Source organism: Talpa occidentalis, unplaced genomic scaffold, assembly GCF_014898055.3.
Source record: "Talpa occidentalis isolate TD23 unplaced genomic scaffold, MPIMG_talOcc4v2.1 talOcc4.17, whole genome shotgun sequence".
NCBI lineage: Eukaryota > Metazoa > Chordata > Mammalia > Eulipotyphla > Talpidae > Talpa > Talpa occidentalis.
This window is the reverse complement of record NW_023601754.1, coordinates 49,932,165-49,952,750: the sequence shown is the minus strand read 5'-3', so window position 1 is coordinate 49,952,750 and position 20,586 is coordinate 49,932,165. Positions and strand designations below refer to the sequence as shown.

At 66.1% G+C, this 20,586-nt stretch overlaps 1 protein-coding gene across 1 annotated transcript; it reads left to right on the top strand.

Moving 5' to 3' along the window:
- The first annotated feature begins 2,150 nt into the window (after positions 1-2,150).
- Positions 2,151-18,905, top strand: PTPRH (protein tyrosine phosphatase receptor type H). Its single transcript, XM_037515611.2, has 20 exons — positions 2,151-2,242; positions 3,023-3,087; positions 3,602-3,862; positions 5,222-5,488; positions 6,630-6,896; positions 7,512-7,778; positions 8,920-9,186; positions 9,803-10,069; positions 10,370-10,621; positions 10,870-11,145; positions 12,006-12,081; positions 12,161-12,220; positions 15,640-15,730; positions 16,010-16,100; positions 16,286-16,362; positions 16,440-16,574; positions 16,811-16,933; positions 17,068-17,240; positions 18,568-18,703; positions 18,776-18,905. Exons 1-20 carry the CDS (start codon positions 2,151-2,153, stop codon positions 18,893-18,895), a joined length of 3,363 nt encoding a protein of 1,120 aa, XP_037371508.2. The 3' UTR covers positions 18,896-18,905.
- Positions 18,906-20,586: the final 1,681 nt, after the last annotated feature.

The window sequence follows — 20,586 nt, the reverse complement described above, 5'->3', positions numbered from 1 at the left end:
CCAGCCAGAGTTAACTGGGGTGCAGGCTTGGGGTCTACAACTCCATCATCTGACAACGTGCAGTGTGTTGCAATATGATCAATTCCTTGGCTTTCATCAGGTCACACAATCGTGTAGTGTGTGTGTGTGGTGTGTGGGGGTGTGAGTGTGGGGTGGGGTGTGTGGTATGTGTAGGTGTGTGCGTGTGGTGTGCTATGTGTGTGGCGTGCGGGGTGTGTGGGGGGTGTGGTATGTATGGTGTGTGTGATGTGAGGGGGGTGTGCAGTGTGTGTGGGGTGTATGAGTGTGGTATGTGTGTGGGGTGTGGTGTGTGTAGGTGTGTGGGGTGTGGTGTGTGTCCCCACCCCAGCCTGCTGGCCTCTAGTCCTGGGCACTGGCGTCCAGCAGTCTCCGGGTCTGACGAGGGTCCCGGCCCCTGAGGATGTGCGTGTGGCTGTGAGAGCCTCGGCGCCTCCACGGACCCGTCAAGGCTACCTGGGACTTGGGGTTCTCACTTCCTGTTGCCCCAGAGCCCCTGCCTCTTCACTGTCATCTCCGCATCCCCACCCGGCCCCAGAGACCACAGCCCAGGGAGCCCCGGCCCGGGTGGCCCCATAACCTCCTCAGTCTCCGTCTGTCAGTCCTGGGGTACTGCCGGGGTTCCTCAGTGTTGCAGCCCTACACGCCGTCCTGCCGTGCGGTCCCTGCCGCACCCCAGTGCCCTGAGCCCAGCTGGGCATCCTCAGTCAACTCAGTCCTGGTGCGACCCCGGGCTGGCGAGGACCCCCGGGAGGGCCAGGCCCCTGGCCAGCCGCCCTCTGCCTCGCCCCGGCCCTCGGCCGGATCCTGTGCTGCCTGCTCTGGGCTCAGGCCCTGATCGCAGCCACGGCTGGAGGTGGAGGGCACGGCGGGCCGGACGGGGGGACCGGGTGGGCAGCCCCCAGGTGTGTCCTGACCCCAAGCTGTGGAGACCGGCGGGCCTCACCCTGGTCCGGAGCGCTCGGCGCCGTCTCCACCCGGAGACTCCTGCGGGTCCCGATGTCCTCCCTCTCTCCAAGGCCAGGCCCCTCTGCCTCCGAGGACGCCTGAGTGTCTCCTGAAGACCCCAGACATCCCGTTCCTGCCTCCTGTGGGACAAAGCCCACCTTGGAGCAGACGGTGCGGGGGGAGAGGGGGGCGGGAGTGTGGGGCTGACAGGCCGCTAGGCCGGGGCAGGGGTCCTGACCGGCCCGGGGGCGAGGGCTGGGGTCTGAGTGCCCAAGCAGGGAAGGCCCCGGAGGCCGGGAGACATTGGTGCCTCCCTGTGCCGGGCTCGCACGGACACGGAGACCGCACGGCCAGACGGACGATGACTGCTGCGCAGCGCTGCTCGTGGCGGCCAACAGTGGACACGTCCTGCCCGGCAACCGTGATCGCATAAACACTTGCACCCAGTTGTGTGTCGCGTGTCACGTCGGCACATTCTGGTCAGCGATGGGCCATACAGGTGGTCCTTCCCAGTGGATGCACCATCCGGGTTGCGGGGCTGCCCCAGGTGGGCCTGTGGAACGGCCTCGGTGTTGCACCCCAGCAGAATGCCGCCGCGCTGGTCGGCCTGTACCCGGCCCTAAGCGACACACCAGGGCCATCCTGCCGTAGAGTATTACTCAGCCGTGAAAAAGGACAAAGTATGGATTTGCGGTCTTGTGCCCGTGGCGGTTCATCTAAGGGGCGGAACGGTGGGGGTGTTGATAGCCCGTGCAGGTGTGTTGCTCAGCATGGCATCTGGCGCGCCCGCACCACCTGCCCGCTGAGCCTGACTAGGCTGTGTCCACACTCGGGGACACTAGCCAGTGTCCTCCAACCCGCACTGTGTAGCCCGACCCAGAGGTGCCCGCCTTTCCCATCAAACGTGAGGGAGAATACTTCAGATCAGCCTGGCTCACAAGTGAGACGCCCAAGCCGGGGCCTGGGGCTGACCAGGGTGAAGGGGCTGCGGGGGCTGAGCCGGCTCACCCACTCAGCTCTTGGGTCCTCTCATGCAGTCGGGGCCTCTGCCCTTGTGCTAGACCGTGACCACGCCCAGCTTCCCGGTCAAGGCCGCAGGGAGCGATGTCCGGGTGTGGATGAAACACCACCCACCGGCGGGTGTCAGCCTTGCCTGACCCGGGCCACCTCTGATCTACGTGGTGATGGGGGAGCAGAGGAGCTGGCTGGGCAGTGACCAGGAGGCGCCCCCGGCCCCCCACTACTGGGAGGTGGGGGAGGCCAAGGGGCCGAGCAGGTGAGAGCTGGCTGAGGGCCAGTGTCCACCCCGGCCTGATCGGGCCCAGTGGCCCGAGAGCTAGGCAGTGTGACCTGGCTCTGCCTGGAGCTGCAGCCCACAGCAGCAGGGCAGAGGCCACTGGCTGGGGGCGCCTCATGGTCAAGTTGGGGTTGGAGAGGGGACCTGCCTGGGGACAGGATCCCCAGGTGAGGGGTGGGGCAAGCTCTCCAGAGCAGCACTTCCTCCTCCTGCCCCGCCCGCCTGCGCCTCACATGGGGCTGGAAGGGGAAATGCCTGCGTTTAAAGTCCAGCAGGTGGAAGGTCCGGGGCTGGGACTCCTGGTTCCTCCTCAGAGCCTGGAGACATGACAGGGGCCGGCGGGGGCCGCAGGGCCTGGGGGAGCCTGGTGCTGCTGGTGAGTGCCCAGTCCTGGCCAGCAGGGCTCAGGGAGGGCTCTGGAGGCCCCGCCCCTGGGCCTGGGTACAGAGCAGGGGGACTGGGGGTGGAGGGCGGTGGGGGGTGTCTCTGGGCCTGGGGGGGGAGGATTCCTGAAGAGGGAGCTGCTTTCAGGGCTGCGGGGACTGTTGGGGAGCCTGACGCCTGGACTCAGCGCGGCCAGGTCAGCAGAGAGTAAACTCCGGTCTCAGCAGGACAGGGTGCTGGGAAAGCCAAGATGCAGCCCCAGACTCCTCCCCAGAGGCCCCCAGACCCTTCCTTCCTCAAACGCGGGGGTCCAGGCCCCAGACGCCTCCATCGGACTTGTGCATCCAGACCCCCGCCTCCTCCCTTGGACCCCAGGGTCCAGCCACCAGACCCCCCACGTACCCTGGAGTCCAGCCCCCCAGCCCGCCTCAGACGAGGGGGTGAGCGCCCAAGTCTGGGTGCTGCCGCCCTGGTGAGTCTCCCAGGCGTGTTTTTCAGGAAGTGAAAGCTCTTGGTTGATCTCGGCCTTGTCCTATCTCGGCCTTGTCCGTGGCTCCAGGCCCAGCTCCCTCCCCGCGATCCCCGCCCCACCCAGCCCCCCACCCCCAACACACAGGGGAAAGACCTCCGAGGGAGGGTGGCCCCGGGGGAGGCCATGCCCGACCCTCCCACCCCACAGCCGGACTGGGGCTGCAGACGCCAGCTGGCCTGGGCGCGGCCCCTCCCCGGGCCTGTTCTCATGCCAGCTCCTCTCCCAGGGCCTGTGCTGCTGGACCTGCGCCCAGGGTGAGTGACCTCTCCTGAGCTCAGGGCGCTGCGGGTCCTCTCTCCCCGGGGCCTCCGGGGTTCCCAGAGGGCTGGGTGGTCCAGGGTAGGGGCTGATGGGGTCCTCCGGGCCCCAGCCAGGGGCAGCGGGGGACGGCGGGAGCTGACCAGCACGTCTTCCTTGCTCAGACCTCCAACCCGCTAACCTGAGGGTGGAGGAGCAGACCCCCACGTCCATCACACTCGGGTGGGACCCCCCCGCCGGCCAGGGCGGGAACTACTCCTACGGGGTACGGTGGAGTGGACCGGGCATCACAGATCAGGTGCGGAACACGACGGACACCAGCTGCACCGCCGACCAGCTGCAGCCTGGGACCATGTACCAGTTTCATGTGTGGGTGGAACAGGGTGAAAACAGGTCCCAGGAGACACCCATCGAAGCCAGCACAGGTGAGACACCGCCAGCAGCAGGTGTCCCCCTCCTGTCCCCCCAGGGACACCCAAACTCGAGGAATGATGGAGAACACCCGTGGGCCCTAGGCTCTGACCGGCAGGGTCAGTGCAGAACGTGCTAGAATGCCACTAATGCTAGGGGTGGCTCTTGTAGGAAACTAGGGATGATTAGAGGCCAAACCCCTGGGGTTAGCTTGCCTGGAATGTGGCTCCTCAGACTCCCGACTGCACCCCTAGGCCCCGAGTTGTCTGGTCCTTGAGGGACGTCCAGACCACAGCCCAGCGCCTGCGTCCAGCTCCCTGCCCCAGACCCCACAGCCCACCATGGCCGCCGCCAGCGCCTGTGGCCCTGCCCGTTACGGCCGCGGTGGCAAATCAGGTCTCAGCGCACGTGCTCCGGAGCTGGGTTGAGGCTCCCCGACGCGTCGCCCGCAGGGCTGGCCTGTAGCTGGACCCGGGGGAGGGTGTCCTCCAGCTCTGCTGGAAAGTGCCGGACTCTTGCTGCTCCAGTGCGGTGCGTAGAGGGAGGGTCAGCACCCAGAGCTGGTGACAGCGCGCACTCAGCGCCCCCTCATTCCTCAGGGGGGAGCCTGTCCTTGCATAAGGTCCCCCGTGGTGAGTGGTGCCGCGGACCAGCACAGCAGTAGACGGTGAGGCCACCTCAGGGTTGAGAGAAGCGTGCAGGGTGGTCAGGGTGTCGGCGAAAGAAATGACACACAGACACACTTCAAGAGTGAAAATCTGAGTGTAATTTTCTTTGAGTTTGTGACCAGTATATATATGTTTTCCAAAAGCACAGGAATGAATATCAATGAAATTAGCTTGCTCATGGGCTCAGTCTATCACCATCAGGGAGGTAGATCACCTCCCTGATGGAGGTAGATCACCTCCCTGATGGAGGTAGATCACCTCCCTGATGGAGGTAGATCACCTCCCTGATGGAGGTAGATCACCTCCCTGATGGAGGTAGATCACCTCCCTGATGGTGATAGACTGAGCCCATGAGCAAGCTAATTTCTTTGATATTCATTCCTGTGCTTTTGGAAAACATATATATACTGGTCACAAACTCAAAGAAAATGACACTCAGATTTTCACTCTTGAAGTGTGTCTGTGTGTCATTTCTTTCGCCGACGCCCTGACCACCCTGCACGCTTCTCTCAACCCTGAGGTGGCCTCACCGTCTACTGCTGTGCTGGTCCGCGGCAGAGTGGCACATAAGAGTTTGGGTCCAGCCCTCTCACCCGATCTCCTGGTTCAGGGGTGAGGGCGGGACTGGGGGCGTCAGGGCCAAAATGGCAGGACAGTCCCCACTGTCTGCTGCCCCCGACTCTGGTCTTTCTTCCCAATTTCTAGCCCCCAACAAAGTAGGGGACCTGAGTGTGGTGACCCAGACCCCCACCACCATCACCCTCAGCTGGACCAGCCCCGATGGCCGGGGCCTGCAGAACTACACCTACTGGGTCCGGTGGGCTGGAGAGGATGGCAAAGCCGGGACCCAAAACACATCACACCCCAGTCACACAGTGGAGGGCCTGGCCCCCGCGTCCCGGTATGAGTTTTCCGTGTGGGCTGAGAAGAACGGGGTGAACGGCAGCGAAGCGAATATCACCCATTACACAGGTGAGGACCCCAGCCCACACCTGCTCCTCTCCTCTTCTCTCCTGGGGGGAGCACAGGGCAGACGCCCCACAGGGAAGGTGTCCTCGTGGGACTCCTTTGGGCCCTTGGACTGACCTTCAGGGTGACCCCAGGAGAGACTGGCCGTGTCTAGGCTCGTCCACGGCCCCTGCCACCCACCTCTGACTTAGGACCTTGTGGGGAGAACGTTCTAGAGCGTGATATTCGGGGATGACGCTCAGCATCCTGGGCTGAGACAGGGCAAAGGCAAGTCGCTGAGCTCTGTGGGACGCGGTCCTGTGGAATGTGGTCCCTGGGCCCCCAAGTCTCCCCAGTCCCTGAGTTGTCTGGTCCTTGAGGGATGTCCAGACCACAGCCCAGCGCCTGCGCCCAGCTCCCTGCCCCAGACCCCACAGCCCACCATGGCCGCCGCCAGTGACTGTGGCCCTGACCGTTAGGGCCGTGGTGGTAAATCAGGTCTAAGCTCACGCGCTCAACCCAGGAGCTGGGTTGAGGCTCCCTGACCCGTCACCCCCAGAGCTGGTGCTGTAGCTGGACCTGGGGGAGGGTGTCCTTCATGGCTGAACCTCGTAGAAAAGTGCTAGTCTGGACTCTTGCTACTACAGTGAGGGGCGTGGAGGAGGGTCACATCCCGAGAGCGGGTCATAGGGCCGCTCTCTGTCAGAACCTGCATTTTGGGCCTCCCTGGTGGTGCAGGGGTTAGTCTCAGCTCCACTTAGCAGTCGCCAGCCACTGTGGCCTGAGTTCGATCCCCGGCCAGGGAGCTACCCACTTGGCACAGCAGACCTCTCCTGTCTCCCTGCGGCTCCCCTCAGCAGTGTATCTCAGTGGATCCACCTGTTCTGCTCCCCACTCTGTCTCTGGTGAATCCTCTCACCCCCACAACTCTGGCCTGCACCCCAGTTCTTCTAGCAAAAATAAATAAATCTTAGGGGGGAAAAAAGAAGAACCTGAATTTTGCAAATCCACGTGATCAGCTGCACATTAGAGTTCAGGTCCAGCCCACTCACCCCATCGCCTGGAGCAGTGCTGGGGCTGGGCTGAAGGCTCAGAACCAAAACTGGCCACTGAATGTCCTCCTGACCTGCTCCCTCTGACTCTGGTCTTTCTTCCCAACTTCTAGCCCCCAACATAGTTGGGGACCTGAAGGTGGTGACCCAGACCTCCACCACCATCACCCTCAGCTGGACCAGCCCCGATGACCAGGGCCGGCAGAACTACACCTACTGGGTCCGGTGGGCTGGAGAGGATGGCAAAGCCGGGACCCAAAACACATCACACCCCAATCACACAGTGGAGGGCCTGGGCCCCGCGTCCCGGTATGAGATTTCCGTGTGGGCTGAGAAGAACGGGGTGAACGGCAGCGAAGCGAATATCACCCATTACACAGGTGAGGACCCCAGCCCACACCTGCTCCTCTCCTCTTCACTCCCCTGGGGGGGTTGCAATGGCAGAGACCCATCAGGGGAAGGTTTTCTAAGTCCTCTTCGATCTGCACACAGTAGGGCCTCAGCCTCATTGGACTGACCTTCAGGGAGACCCCGGGGAGACTGCCCACGTCCAGGCTCGTCCATGGCCCCCTGAGCTGGGGGCGGGTGTCTGGACCATAACTAGGCTGAGCATCCTGGGCTGAGTCTGGGCAAAGGCAAGTCACTGAGCTCTGGGGGATGCGGTCCTTAGTATGTGGCCCCTTGGACCCCCGACTCTCCCCAGCCCTGACTTGTCTTGTCCTGGACTCTTGCTGCCCAGGTGCAGTGCGTAGAGGGAGGGACAGCACCCAGAGCCGGTGACAGGGCCAGCTCAGGCTCCCCAACTCAGCCTGAACCGGCACCTACAAGACCCTCGTGGCCAGGGTCCCTCAGAGCCCAGGAGCCCAGCCCAGGCCACTCACCCCATCTCCTGGACCGGTGGTGGGGCTGGGCTGCAAGGTTCAGGGCCAGAGATGGCCACGGAGCATGCCTCCTGCTCTGCTCCTTCTACTCTGGTCTTTCTTCCCAACTTCTAGCTCCCAACAAAGTTGGGGACCTGAGTGTGGTGACCCAGACCCCCACCACCATCACCCTCAGCTGGACCAGCCCCGATGGCCGGGGCCTGCAGAACTACACCTACTGGGTCCGGTGGGCTGGAGAGGATGGCAAAGCCGGGACCCAAAACACATCACACCCCAGTCACACAGTGGAGGGCCTGGCCCCCGTGTCCCGGTATGAGTTTTCCGTGTGGGCTGAGAAGAACGGGGTGAACGGCAGCGAAGCGAATATCACCCATTACACAGGTGAGGACCCCAGCCCACACCTGCTCCTCTCCTCTTCTCTCCTGGGGGGAGCACAGGGCAGACGCCCCACAGGGAAGGTGTCCTCGTGGGACTCCTTTGGGCCCTTGGACTGACCTTCAGGGTGACCCCAGGAGAGACTGGCCGTGTCTAGGCTCGTCCACGGCCCCTGCCACCCACCTCTGACTTAGGACCTTGTGGGGAGAACGTTCTAGAGCGTGATATTCGGGGATGACGCTCAGCATCCTGGGCTGAGACAGGGCAAAGGCAAGTCGCTGAGCTCTGTGGGACGCGGTCCTGTGGAATGTGGTCCCTGGGCCCCCAAGTCTCCCCAGTCCCTGAGTTGTCTGGTCCTTGAGGGATGTCCAGACCACAGCCCAGCGCCTGCGCCCAGCTCCCTGCCCCAGACCCCACAGCCCACCATGGCCGCCGCCAGTGACTGTGGCCCTGACCGTTAGGGCCGTGGTGGTAAATCAGGTCTAAGCTCACGCGCTCAACCCAGGAGCTGGGTTGAGGCTCCCTGACCCGTCACCCCCAGAGCTGGTGCTGTAGCTGGACCTGGGGGAGGGTGTCCTTCATGGCTGAACCTCGTAGAAAAGTGCTAGTCTGGACTCTTGCTACTACAGTGAGGGGCGTGGAGGAGGGTCACATCCCGAGAGCGGGTCATAGGGCCGCTCTCTGTCAGAACCTGCATTTTGGGCCTCCCTGGTGGTGCAGGGGTTAGTCTCAGCTCCACTTAGCAGTCGCCAGCCACTGTGGCCTGAGTTCGATCCCCGGCCAGGGAGCTACCCACTTGGCACAGCAGACCTCTCCTGTCTCCCTGCGGCTCCCCTCAGCAGTGTATCTCAGTGGATCCACCTGTTCTGCTCCCCACTCTGTCTCTGGTGAATCCTCTCACCCCCACAACTCTGGCCTGCACCCCAGTTCTTCTAGCAAAAATAAATAAATCTTAGGGGGGAAAAAAGAAGAACCTGAATTTTGCAAATCCACGTGATCAGCTGCACATTAGAGTTCAGGTCCAGCCCACTCACCCCATCGCCTGGAGCAGTGCTGGGGCTGGGCTGAAGGCTCAGAACCAAAACTGGCCACTGAATGTCCTCCTGACCTGCTCCCTCTGACTCTGGTCTTTCTTCCCAACTTCTAGCCCCCAACATAGTTGGGGACCTGAAGGTGGTGACCCAGACCTCCACCACCATCACCCTCAGCTGGACCAGCCCCGATGACCAGGGCCGGCAGAACTACACCTACTGGGTCCGGTGGGCTGGAGAGGATGGCAAAGCCGGGACCCAAAACACATCACACCCCAATCACACAGTGGAGGGCCTGGGCCCCGCGTCCCGGTATGAGATTTCCGTGTGGGCTGAGAAGAACGGGGTGAACGGCAGCGAAGCGAATATCACCCATTACACAGGTGAGGACCCCAGCCCACACCTGCTCCTCTCCTCTTCACTCCCCTGGGGGGGTTGCAATGGCAGAGACCCATCAGGGGAAGGTTTTCTAAGTCCTCTTCGATCTGCACACAGTAGGGCCTCAGCCTCATTGGACTGACCTTCAGGGAGACCCCGGGGAGACTGCCCACGTCCAGGCTCGTCCATGGCCCCCTGAGCTGGGGGCGGGTGTCTGGACCATAACTAGGCTGAGCATCCTGGGCTGAGTCTGGGCAAAGGCAAGTCACTGAGCTCTGGGGGATGCGGTCCTTAGTATGTGGCCCCTTGGACCCCCGACTCTCCCCAGCCCTGACTTGTCTTGTCCTGGACTCTTGCGGCCCAGATGCAGCGCGTAGAGGGAGGGTCAGCACCCAGAGCCGGTGACGGGGCCACGTTCAGGCCCCCCGACTCAGCCTGAACCGGCACTTACAAGACCCTTGTGGCCAGGGTCCCTCAGAGCCCAGGAGCCCGGCCCAGGCCACTCACCCCATCTCCTGGACCGGTGGTGGGGCCGGGCTGCAATTTCAGGGCCAGAGATGGCCACGGAGCATGCCTCCCGGTCTGCTCCCTCTCACTCTGGTCTTTCTTCCCAACTTCTAGCCCCCAACATAGTTGGGGACCTGAGTGTGGTGACCCAGACCCCCACCTCCATCAACCTCAGCTGGACCAGCCCCGATGGCCGGGGCCTGCAGAACTACACCTACTGGGTCCAGTGGACTGGAGAGGATGGCAAAGCCGGGACCCAAAACACATCACACCCCAATCACACAGTGGGGGGCCTGGCCCCCGTGTCCCGGTATGAGTTTTCCGTGTGGGCTGAGAAGAACGGGGTGAACGGCAGCGAAGCGAATATCACCCATTACACAGGTGAGGACCCCAGCCCACACCTGCTCCTCTCCCCTCCTGTCTCCTGGCTAGGGGGGCGGTGCACATGGCCGACGCCCCTCAGGGAAGGAGTCTGGGTGTGACTCCTTAGGCCTCTTGGACTGGACCTTCAGGGTGACCCCAGGAGAGACTGGACATGTCCACGGAGCCTCCATGCCCCCACCCCCGCCGAACTGAGTCAGCAGCCCAGGCCTCCTATTGCCCACCCCTGTGCCCGAGCTCCGCTGGCGGGCGGCAGGCCATGTGTGAGTCCCTTAGGGCGCCTCTGTCCTCCCTTGTCAGCTCCCAACCAGGTCACAGGGCTGAGGAACGAGACTCGGAGCAACTACTGGGTCACGCTGCAGTGGGAGGCTCCGGAGGGCCCCCCGGGGCCACGCTACAACTACATTGTCCAGTGGGCCCTCGACTACCACAACACGACTGAGCTGTCGTACAGGGTGGAGGGCCTGACCCCCGGGACACCGTATGCCTTCAGTGTGCGCGCTGAGAGCTACGACGTGCTGGGCGCCCCCCACATCCTGCAGGCGTCCACGGGTGAGCCAGCCAGGGCTTGCTCGCAGGGTCGGGGACCGTGAGTGGACTACAAGTTCCAGCAGGCCGCGGGGCCCTGCTCCACACGCTGCGGGGCACAGCCTCCCGGGGCTCCTGGGAGTTGTAGTTTGCTGGCCCCGCGGCGCCTGGAAGAGGGAGTATGGGTGTCTGGTCTCCGGGAGCTGGGCCCCTGGTGGGGTGGGGGCGGCAGCCAACCCCGCCAGCCCTGCCGACGCCTCCTGTTCCCCCAGCGCCGGCCCCGGCCAACATCATCTCCTGCGACAGCACCCCCTGGGGCTCCGGCGTGGTGCTGGTCTTGTCCTGCCCCCTGGGCGGCTTCGAGGCCTTCCGCCTGGAGGTGGACGGGCGGCACCTGCCCCCGGACCAGGACAACTCCTCCTGCGGCGGGAGAGGCGTGGACGTGTCGGGGCTGCAGCCCGCGCGCCCCTACCAGGCCCGCGTGGCCACCGTGTGGGACGGGGAGCTGGCCTGGTCCGCCGCCGTGACCTGCCACACGGACAGCACAGGTGAGCGGCCGGGCGGGTCTTCTCGGCGCCGGACTCGCCGCGGCCGCCCCAGGCGTCAGGGCCCTCGCGCCAGCTGCCTGTGGGAGCCGCGGCCCTGCCGGCTGCGCCGCTGCGCTGGCCCGTGGAAGCAGCTGCCCCATGCGCTGGCACCTCTGAGCCCCAGGTCTCCGGCCAGCCCCGGCGGCCCCTTGTCTGCGCTCGGCCCCGTCCCGCCTGCTCTGGGCCTCCGCGGCTCCATCCTGTCCCGGCGCAGTCCGCGGGCTCACGCAGGTTGCAGCTCGGGCCGGGCCTCATCGGAGCCACCCCAGACGCCAGCCCCAGGTGCTTCCGCCAGCCCATGGCTGACATGCTGGAGGCCATCCATGGCCGGGGGCGGGACGGGCCTGAGCGGTGGCCCAGCCCCAAGTGCTCAGCGCCGCCAGCCCCAGCAGCCCCGTAGGGAGGCCCCTGGGCCAGGACCCCCAGAGGAAGAGCCGCTGGGCGCAGGAACGCCAGCTCCCGCCCAGCAGAGGATGGGGTTGGGCTGTGTGGCCAGCCCTAGGGTGTGGCGTGGCCTCGGCCCCCCACCATGTGCCAGGGCCCCGCCCTGGAGCGCAGGGACCTATGTGTGGACCCCCCTGGGCTGCCCTCACTGTGGACCCCGGGATTGGCCACACAGGGGAGGACCAGGGCATGTCACCCAAGGACCATGGGCTCTGGGAGCTGAACGCTGGTGCCAAGCTGGGGGCGCATGCCCCTCCCCCCCCCCCCCCGCTCTCCCTAGACCTCAGGCCGCTGGTCAGGCGGGGACAGGCTGGGGACAGGCCGGCTGGGCTTGGCTTCTTGGCTCACGGCTCTGCCACCACCCCCCCCCCACCCAGGGGTCATCGTGGGCTCCATTTGCGGGGTCCTGCTGCTCCTCCTGGTGTTCCTGCTGGTTTTCTTCCTGAAGAGGAGGTGAGGCTCGGCCGGCTGATCCTGGGGGGTGGGCAGGCAGGATGGGACCCTGGTTCCAGCCTCTCCCTGACCCTCCCAGGAGCTTCCTTCCCTGGCGCATGAAGAGTGCGAGGTCGGCTCCCAGGACCCCGGCCTTCAGGTGAGCACAAGATTCGCGGGGGGTATCCACGGAATCAGGTGGGTGCTGCCTCCTGGAGGGCCGGGGTCAGGCCACTATCCCTCTGCGTACTTTTTTTTTTTTTTTAAAGATTTTTTTTTTTATTCATACAAGCACTGGGCACAGTCAGAAGCGCGGAGGGTGAGAGAATTCACCAGAGCCAGAGCGGGGAGCAGAGCAGGCAGAAGGACCGAAGCACACTGCTGAGGGGAGCAGCGGGCGGCAGGAGAGGTCTGCACGCCATGTGGGAACCTCGCCTGGCGGCCGGGGGTCAAACAGGCAGCGCTGCAGAGGCTGTGGGCAGCTTCACAGCCCCGCGCTCAACCGCTGCCCCACCGGGGGAGGCGCTCTCTGAGTACTTTTGAGAAGGGCTCAAAGGCCGCGCTGCGGGGTCCCCACGCCCTAAGTGGCCTTGGCACGGCCTCAGCCTCATCCCTCAGCCCTGGGGCTTCTGCTGACCCACGGACCCCTTCAGCATAATCACAGCTGAGCGCCTTTCCCAGCCCGGCGCTGGCAGGTCAGGGACGTGAGCCGGCAGAGCCTGGCCCCGAGGGGCGTCCTCCACCGCGGGGAGTGGACGGGCAGCAGGGCTGTGAGGCCAGCGAGCAGGAGGCGCGGACAGCGTCTTGGGGACGGCGGCCCCACGGAGCCGGGCGCGGTGTCCCTCCTGGGAGGCTCTGGCTGAGCCCGGGAGGACGCCTCTGCCTGGCCAGCGGGGCAGCAGGCGCGCAGAGCTCGGCGTCCGAGGCTGAGCCTGGGCCGCGGGGAGCAGGGGCCGAGCTCGGGGGTGGGGGCCGCCCCGTCGGCCAGGCCTCGGAGTTGTGAGTTGGGCTTCGGCTTTAGACCGAGATGGGAGTTGGAGGGTTGGAAGAGACCGAGACAGTCAGGCGGGCAGGAAGGGGCGGAGGAAGCGTCGTGGAGAACCGAAAGGGCAGCTCTTGCCGCCCGCAGCGTCCCCCTCGGCAGCCTGCGGAGTCGTGGGCAGCAGAGCCCGCGAGAGGAGACGGCCTGCGGCGTGGCAGGGAGTGGGCAGCGGGGCAGCCTGGCTGGCGTCTGAGTGTCCACACGTGCGGCTGGAGACGGGCTGGCGCCTGGGAGGGTCCCGACCCCTGAGAGGCCGAGTGGGAAGGCTGGGCGCGGGGAGGGGCTGGGGTGGCATCCCGGGGGGCGCGTCTTGGGTGCTTGTTGATGCCTGTTGGATGCTTGAGATGCTCCAGACGCGGAAGGGGCATTCGGCGGGCCCACCGGCCGTCAGGAGGGCTTGGCCAGTGCCCAGCACCCGCTGGTCTGGGTCAGCAGTCACCGCGGCCCAGGGCCGGGGCCGGGGCGGGGCGGGGCGGGACCAGGAAAGCGCTGAGCGGGCCTGGAGCAGGCGCCACCGGAGGGAAGGCGACGGCCAGCTTCCCGCTGCCGCCACCCTGTCCGGACCCTCCCGGCGGCGCTGACCAGCCCTGTCCCCGCGTGGGGCGCGTGGGGCCTGCTCCCACGACGCTGCCCTCTGCGCGTGTGCGGTGGCGGGCGGCCCTCCAGCACCCGGGGGGCGTGCGGTGCCCGCGAGGACATGGGCTGCCCGCGGGCTCGGACACCAGAGGCGCGGGGCCGGGTGGCCCGTGGCCAGGGCGAGCCGTGAGAAGTGTGGGTGCCGAGATGGGCAGACTCGGGACGGCGGCCAGCCCGGGAGAGGGTGTGCGTGCGGCGGCCGTGGGCAGGACCGGCGGCCGAGCGGTCACGTGCGGGTGGACTGGGCGGCCTTTGGAACGGGAGATAAGACGCCAGGGAGACAGCGGGACTTTGGAAAGGGAAGCGTGGATCCGCCACTGCCCAGCGGAAGGCGGCGAGGGCGGCCGCTGCTTTGCATGAGCAGCCTGCGGGTCAAGGCTCAGCCCGCAGCTCTGCCGGGAAGGCGGGGCCCGCAGGGCAGGGTCCAGCGCTGCGGGGCGGCCCGGGATGGACGGGGCCTCTGGCCGCTGGGGCGCTGTTCTGGCGCTTTCCTCGGGCGTGGACGGGCCCGGCTGGGCGCGCGGCTCGAGGACCGACTGGTGTGCGCGGCTTGAGTGGGCTCGAGGGGCTCCCGGGCTGTGACAGCCCTCGAAGGCGGGCAGGTGGGTTTAGGCAGCCGCTGGAGCGCGGCGCTGGCTGGGTGGACGCCGGGGCTGAGTCGAGGGGCTTCAGAGACGGTTCCGGGCTGGAGCGAGGGCGGGAGACTCCTGAACATGAAGAGGGAGCAGCGAGTTCCTGGGGGCCGGGGGGTGGGAGGGAGCCCAGGAGGGGAGAAGCTCCGCGGACAAGAAGCACCTTCTTCTCTTCTGAGTTAATATTTTTTGCATTTTAAAGGACAGGCTTGTTAGGAAAAGGAGAAAGCTAAAGGGGGGCAGCTGTGCGGTCGCGGGGCGGGAGGGCGCCGAGGTGAAGAAAGCTCAGTTGTGTAAGATGCACACGACATGCGTTCGCCACCTCACTGCTCCAGCGGGTGCGGCCCAGCGGCCTTCGGTGCAGTGGCCCTGTCTGCTCCTCTCCTCCCCCCCTCCTGCAGGCAGGGCTTCCTGTCACTGGGCCCCAGCAGGCAGTATCCACTTTCACTACAGAGAAACAGATCCTGGCCCGGAAGCAGGTTGTCTGGGGCTGCCGCCGCCCTGGGCCAGCACTGGCCAGGACAGGGGGACCAGCTGGCTCCTGTGCCTCCTGCTCACCCACGTGGCTGGGGCCCTGTCTTCCAGGAGCTGGGTCATCACCCTCGGATGGCAGCTTCTCCCCAGGGGTGTCCTAGTTTTCAAGGCTGAGTAATACTCCTTTTGGGGCCAGGCTGCCTGCTCGTCCCCCGTCCACCGGTGGACACGTGGCAGCTGCCATCTTGTCCAGCACGGGTAACACCGCTATGGCCATGAGGAACGGATGTCTCTCCGAGATCCGCTTTCGGTTCTTTCGGGTACATACCCAGAGGTGGATTGAAAAACCAAAACCACCTTTTTGGATCCAGCCGCCCATTCCGGGTTTTTCTCCGGAGGAAATGAAATCAGTGTCTGGACAAGATCCCCGCGCCCTCAGATTCACCTCGGCAGAGTTCAAATAGCCGCGCCCTAGGAACAGCCTCTGCGCCCCGCAGCAGATGGGTGGACAAAGGAAGCACCGCGTGTCTGCAATGGAGTATTACTCAGCCCCGAGAAAGGGGATGCTGCCATCTGTGGCAGCCAGGGTGGGCTGTCAGGCGTGCGCTGAGCGAGAGTCTGGGGAGCAGACAGAGGCCGTGTGAGCAGGAGAGGGGCTGGTGGGGCAGGGGTCCAAAGCTCCAAACAGCCAGTCACGAGGTAAATAGGTCTTGGGGGTGTAAAAACAAAGGCCAGACCCTTCGCCTCCTGTGGGCTCAGGATGCAAGGCGCTTGAAGGCCTTACCCGTCCCCCAGCTTCCTCACCAACATCTCCGCCGCCGACTTCGCGGGCCACGTCAAGGAGAACGAGAAGGACAGCAACTGCGGCTTCGCGGAGGAGTACCAGGTGGGGCAGCCGCCCGGGAGCTCCAGAGCAGCTGCTGCGGGGCCCGGGCACACTGGCCTGTGACTCCCCGAAGTCAGCCCCAAGCAGGCGCCTGCCCACACACCTCTCTGGCCTACCTCTCCAGTCCCTGCTGCCCCCCAAATCTCCCCAGATGCCCCCGGTGCTGCAGAATTCTGGGGTGCCAGAGCTGTAGATGGGCGTCCCAGGGAAGGCCAGGGGACATCGAGGTTTCTCAGGGGGCGGTGGGGAAAGCTCAGCCCCCCTCTGTCTCCACCGCAGCAATTGGCCCTGGTAGTGCGGGACCAGCCGCAGACGGTGGCCTCGGCCCCGGAAAACAGCGCCAAGAACCGCTACAGGAACGTCCTGCCCTGTGAGAGCTCAGTCCCGCGGCTGTGTCCCAGCGCCCGGCCCCGGCCCCGGCCCCGGCCCCGCAGAGGACAGGCCTCCTGCCCAGGCCCCCTCCCTCGAGTCCACATGCCCCGGCTGTTGTCCTGGGTCCCCGCCGCGCCCCAGGCTGCTCCTGGGCCCTGTCCTCACGGTCTGCCCTCTCCCTAGACGACTGGTCGCGGGTGGCCCTGAAGCCCGTCTCCGGGGAGCCGGGCTCCGACTACATCAACGCCAGCTTCATCCCGGTGAGGCGGGGCGGGGCCCTGGGGGGCGGGCAGGAGGAGCTGGCCGTGGGGTCACCCTTCATCTGTCGCCTCCCCAGGGTCTCTCTAGCTCCCAGGAGTTCATTGCCACCCAGGGGCCCCTGCCCCAGACGGTGGGTGACTTCTGGCGCCTGGTGTGGGAGCAGCAGAGCCGCACGCTGGTTATGCTGACCAACTGCATCGAGTCCGGGCGGGTGAGGACGCCGGGTGCCCACCCAGAGGGGCTGGCCTCCCGCAGGACCCCAGCTCTCCCCGCCCCAAGGGCCCCTCATCCACATGCGGGGTGACGCTGAGGCCCACGGCCTTGGGAAGGGGTCTGCGTGGCTGCCCGGCAGTTCTGCCCGGCCCCGGATGGGGGATCCCCTCCTGCGCCCCTGGCAGAGGGGGCGGCCGCTCAGGGCCTGCCATTCCCTGACCCATCCTCCTCCAGGTGAAGTGCGAGCACTACTGGCCCCTCGACACCAAGCCCTGTACCCACGGAGACCTGCGGGTGACCCTGACCGGCGAGGAGGTGACGGACAACTGGGCAGTGCGCAGCCTGCAGCTCCGCCATGTAAGCCCCGCCCGCCCTGCCCGCCCCGCTCCAGGAAGCCCCTCCCAGAGCCCCCAGTCCCGCCCGCCCCCCCAGCATGGAGATGTGCCATGGGGTGCCCCAATAGCTGGAGACAGCCCAGCCCGCCCCCCCAGGTGCGGGAGGAGAAGGAGCTGTTCGTGCGCCAGTTCCATTACCTGACCTGGCCAGACCACGGCGTGCCCCACGCCCCCGACACTGTGCTGGCCTTCTGGAAGGTGCTCCGGGAGTGGCTGAACCAGAATGAGAAGGAGGCCATGGGGGGAGGCCCGCCCATTGTGCACTGCAGGTGAGCGCCCCGGGGCTGGGCGGTGTCTGGGTCCCACCTCCCCAGGGGGCCCCGCAGCAGCTGAGGGGAGGCTGGGCGAGGGGTGAGAGGGAGGACAGGAAAGGGGCGAGGCCCCAGGAGCACTGGGGTGTGTGGGGGGGAGAGGCCGCCGGGCTGCTTCCCCTGAGGTGTCCCTGAAATGCCAGCATGCTCGGAAATGGGGCTCCGTGGCAGCAGACACTGGGGCTCTGTGGGGAGCCTCCCCCACGGTCTCGCTGGGTTCCGACGCTCCCTCCGGCTCCACAAAGATGTCCCCCCAATGCAGACCCGAGGAGGATCCCGGGAAGCCTCAGTCTGGGTCAAACCCATGCTCCTTTCTGGCTGATGTCCGGGAGGGGTGTGCCCTGAAGCTCTCTGCTGAGCCCCTGCCCCATCCCCTCAGGGTGTCCCCAGCACAGGGCCAAACCTGGAGGGGAGCCAGACACCACGGCCACTCAGCGTCTGCCCCCGGGAGACAGCCGGAGCACCCAGAGTGGGGGAGCTCCCCCCGCCCCGCCCCGCCGCCGGAGCAGCACCTGTGCTGGGCAGGGGAGGGTGGGCGTGACTGCGGGGGGATACGCTCTGGGGCAGGACAGAGGCTGCTGCGGGACCCCGGGGACGGGCCGGAAGCTTTAGGCTGACATGGTGTCTCTCCAAGTGCTGCTGGGCCGCCTCTGTCACCGCCCGGCCTGGCCAGGGACCTGCCTGGCCCGTCTCCCACCCGCCCTGCGGGCAAGTGATGTCAGCTCCTTCTCGTCCCTTGGTGCCGTCGCCTTAGGACGTGCATCAGGCCAACAGGAAGCCACCGGGAAGCCAGGACCTAGCTGCCTGGGCGTCCTGTCCCGAAAGGCCGGTGCCCCAGGAACTTGCCCTGGGGCTGCAGGTGGAGGGGATCCAAGCCACAGCCGGCAGAGGGGGATCGCGGGCCTGGGTGCTCGTCCTCACAGTTCCCTCTCGAGAAGTGTGGGGCCTGGGGGGTGAAAACCCTGGGTGGAACCTCACCCCCAACTACTGGCAGCCTGAGAGGCCGCCGTGAGTTCCGTGACGGGCGGCTGTGTCTGCGGCTGCGACCACTTGAGAAGACGCTATTGGGACTGACAGGGAGGCTGAGGCCCTGCGGGACTGGGCCCTACGGTCGCGTCTCGCGCCCTGGCTCTGGTTGCAAGATCTGTGTGACAGCCGGGTGCTGGGGCCTGTGCTTCTCGGGGCTCAGCCGGGCTCTCCACGTGATGCCACGGACCCGGCCGGACACCCTGATTCCCGGCGCCCCCAGGTCCTCCCACGCCTGACCCTGTCTGTTCCCGCCTAGTGCTGGTGTGGGGCGCACGGGCACCCTCATCGCCCTGGACGTCCTTCTGCGGCAGCTGGAGGGCGAGGGCCTCGTGGGGCCCTTTAACTTTGTGAAGAAAATGAGGGGGAGCCGACCGCTGATGGTGCAGACAGAGGTGAGGGCTTCCCTGGGCACGGGGGTGGGGCGGGGCAGGGTGGTGGGAGGCCCTCACACCGGCTCCCCCCAGGCCCAGTACGTCTTCCTGCACCAGTGCATCCTGCAGTTTCTGCAAGACTCAGCCGCGCACGCGGCCGAGAAGGAGATCACCTACGAGAACCTGCTGTACGAGAACATAACCGCCATCTAGGCCCCCGAGGCCCAGCCCCAGCAGCCCCTGCTTAGGCCCGCATTCTGGGGGCTGCCGGAGCTGAGGGCGGGGTCCTGGCCCGGGCCTGCGGGAAGAGGAGGCTGCAGTCTTTTCCTGTTCCTCGGGAAAGGGCAGGGGGCTGTCATCCAGCGTCGGGGGGGACCTGGGATCCCAGACTCGGCTTCCTTGGAGGAAAGGGACGGAGCTTGGCTTTCCTAGCTCTCTGAAGTAGGGGCTGGAGGCCCGACCTCAGGCGCCCCGGGAACAGGCTGCATTGCGCCCGGGCTCCGGAATTCTGGCTGTCCCAGAAGCCACGGCAGGCGGGACTCTGCCTCTCTCTTCCTTCAGAAACCAAATCAGTCTTCTAGAATCCCAGGTTTTCCTGCACCCCAGTGCCTGTACATAGTTTTTCCTTTACCCCATAATTTATTAAATCACTGTCTTGAATTGCTGGAATGCTTACCCCGGTGGAATTCTGAATCTGGAAATAATTGGGGTCCGGGTGGATTCCCAATGTTTAGGTAATGAAGCTGACCGGGGAGGTTAGAGGGACCCACAATTTTGCTCCTGAAACGTGTAGGTTTGGACCCTGGAGTGTCTCCGAGAAGGTGTCTGGGTAGAGGGCCTGGCCACTGGCCGTGGCTCCGGGAGCTGGCCCCTGGGCTGGTGGCAAGGGAACTTAAGGGAGGGTGTGTCAGGGCTGACATGCGGGACTTTCATGCCGGGCCTGACTTTTGGATAGCCGAGAGCTGGGTCTCCAAAAGGGGCGCGGTATCCTGGCACCTGTCCTTTGGGCAGCGTGGGAAGTAGCCAGCTGGGGGCCTGGATGCCAGATGGCTGGGCCGCGAGGCTGGCAGTGCGGGGGCCGGGATCAGTATTGGTAGGAGCTCAGGGGGCTCCTGGCTGGGGGCAGACGAGGCGCGGAGCGGGTCCCCCCACCTACCCAGAAAGAACCGACACCCGCGCGCGCCCACACGGGCGCACTCACGTTCACACTCGCACACACTCGCGCGCGCACAGGACACACTCGCACACGCGCGCGCTCGCACACCGGCGCGCACACACCTCGCCCCCGCCCCGCGAGCTCCCGGGCAGCACCCGGGACAGCGCCGCCCGCCCGCGTGCGGGGGCGGGGTCCGGGCGGGGCCGGCTCCACCGCGTCTCGGGGAGGGTCCGGTCTGGCTACCGAGCAGGTAGGAACTGCCGGGACCCCCTCCCTAAGCCTCGCCCGCATTTCCATCCCCGGGGGTACCGGGTTTGGGGGGTCTTGGCAGCGGGAGAAGCTGGGAGGGAGCAACAAAGGGAGCGGGAGGCTGGAGCCCGAGGCGGGGAGACTGGGCTTTAGAGACAGGTGTGGCGACAAAGGGGGGGCGGCAGGGGGAGGGAGTGCGGGATCCCAGGAGACGGCGCCCAGACGAGGGGCCGGGCGGAGGGAGGCGCGGGGGCAGCGCAGGCAGGCCCCGGAGGGGCGAGGGCGGACGCAAACCGGGCAGACCCGGGTTCGGAGTCGAGCGCGCCGCGGGGCAGGTGGTCAGGCCGCGCTCGGGGGGCGCGGGAGAGACGCCAGGCCGAGCCCCCCGCCGGCCCCCCCGGTGAGCGGGAGGGGACCGAGTCTCGGCTCCGCGGGCCAGAGGGCAGGAGCGGCCGTGCGCCCACGGAGGGCCGCCCCCGCCCCACCCTGGCTGGTCGGG

What these genes read in the sequence shown, in the direction of transcription:
- PTPRH (XM_037515611.2), top strand. Translation starts at nt 2,151, where the DNA reads ATGGGGGAGCAGAGGAGCTGGCTGGGCAGTGACCAGGAGGCGCCCCCG. An exon ending in GCTTCGCGGAGGAGTACCAG is followed by an intron (nt 15,731 to 16,009) that starts GTGGGGCAGCCG and finishes TCTCCACCGCAG; the next exon opens with CAATTGGCCCTGGTAGTGCG. An exon ending in TCAACGCCAGCTTCATCCCG is followed by an intron (nt 16,363 to 16,439) that starts GTGAGGCGGGGC and finishes TCGCCTCCCCAG; the next exon opens with GGTCTCTCTAGCTCCCAGGA.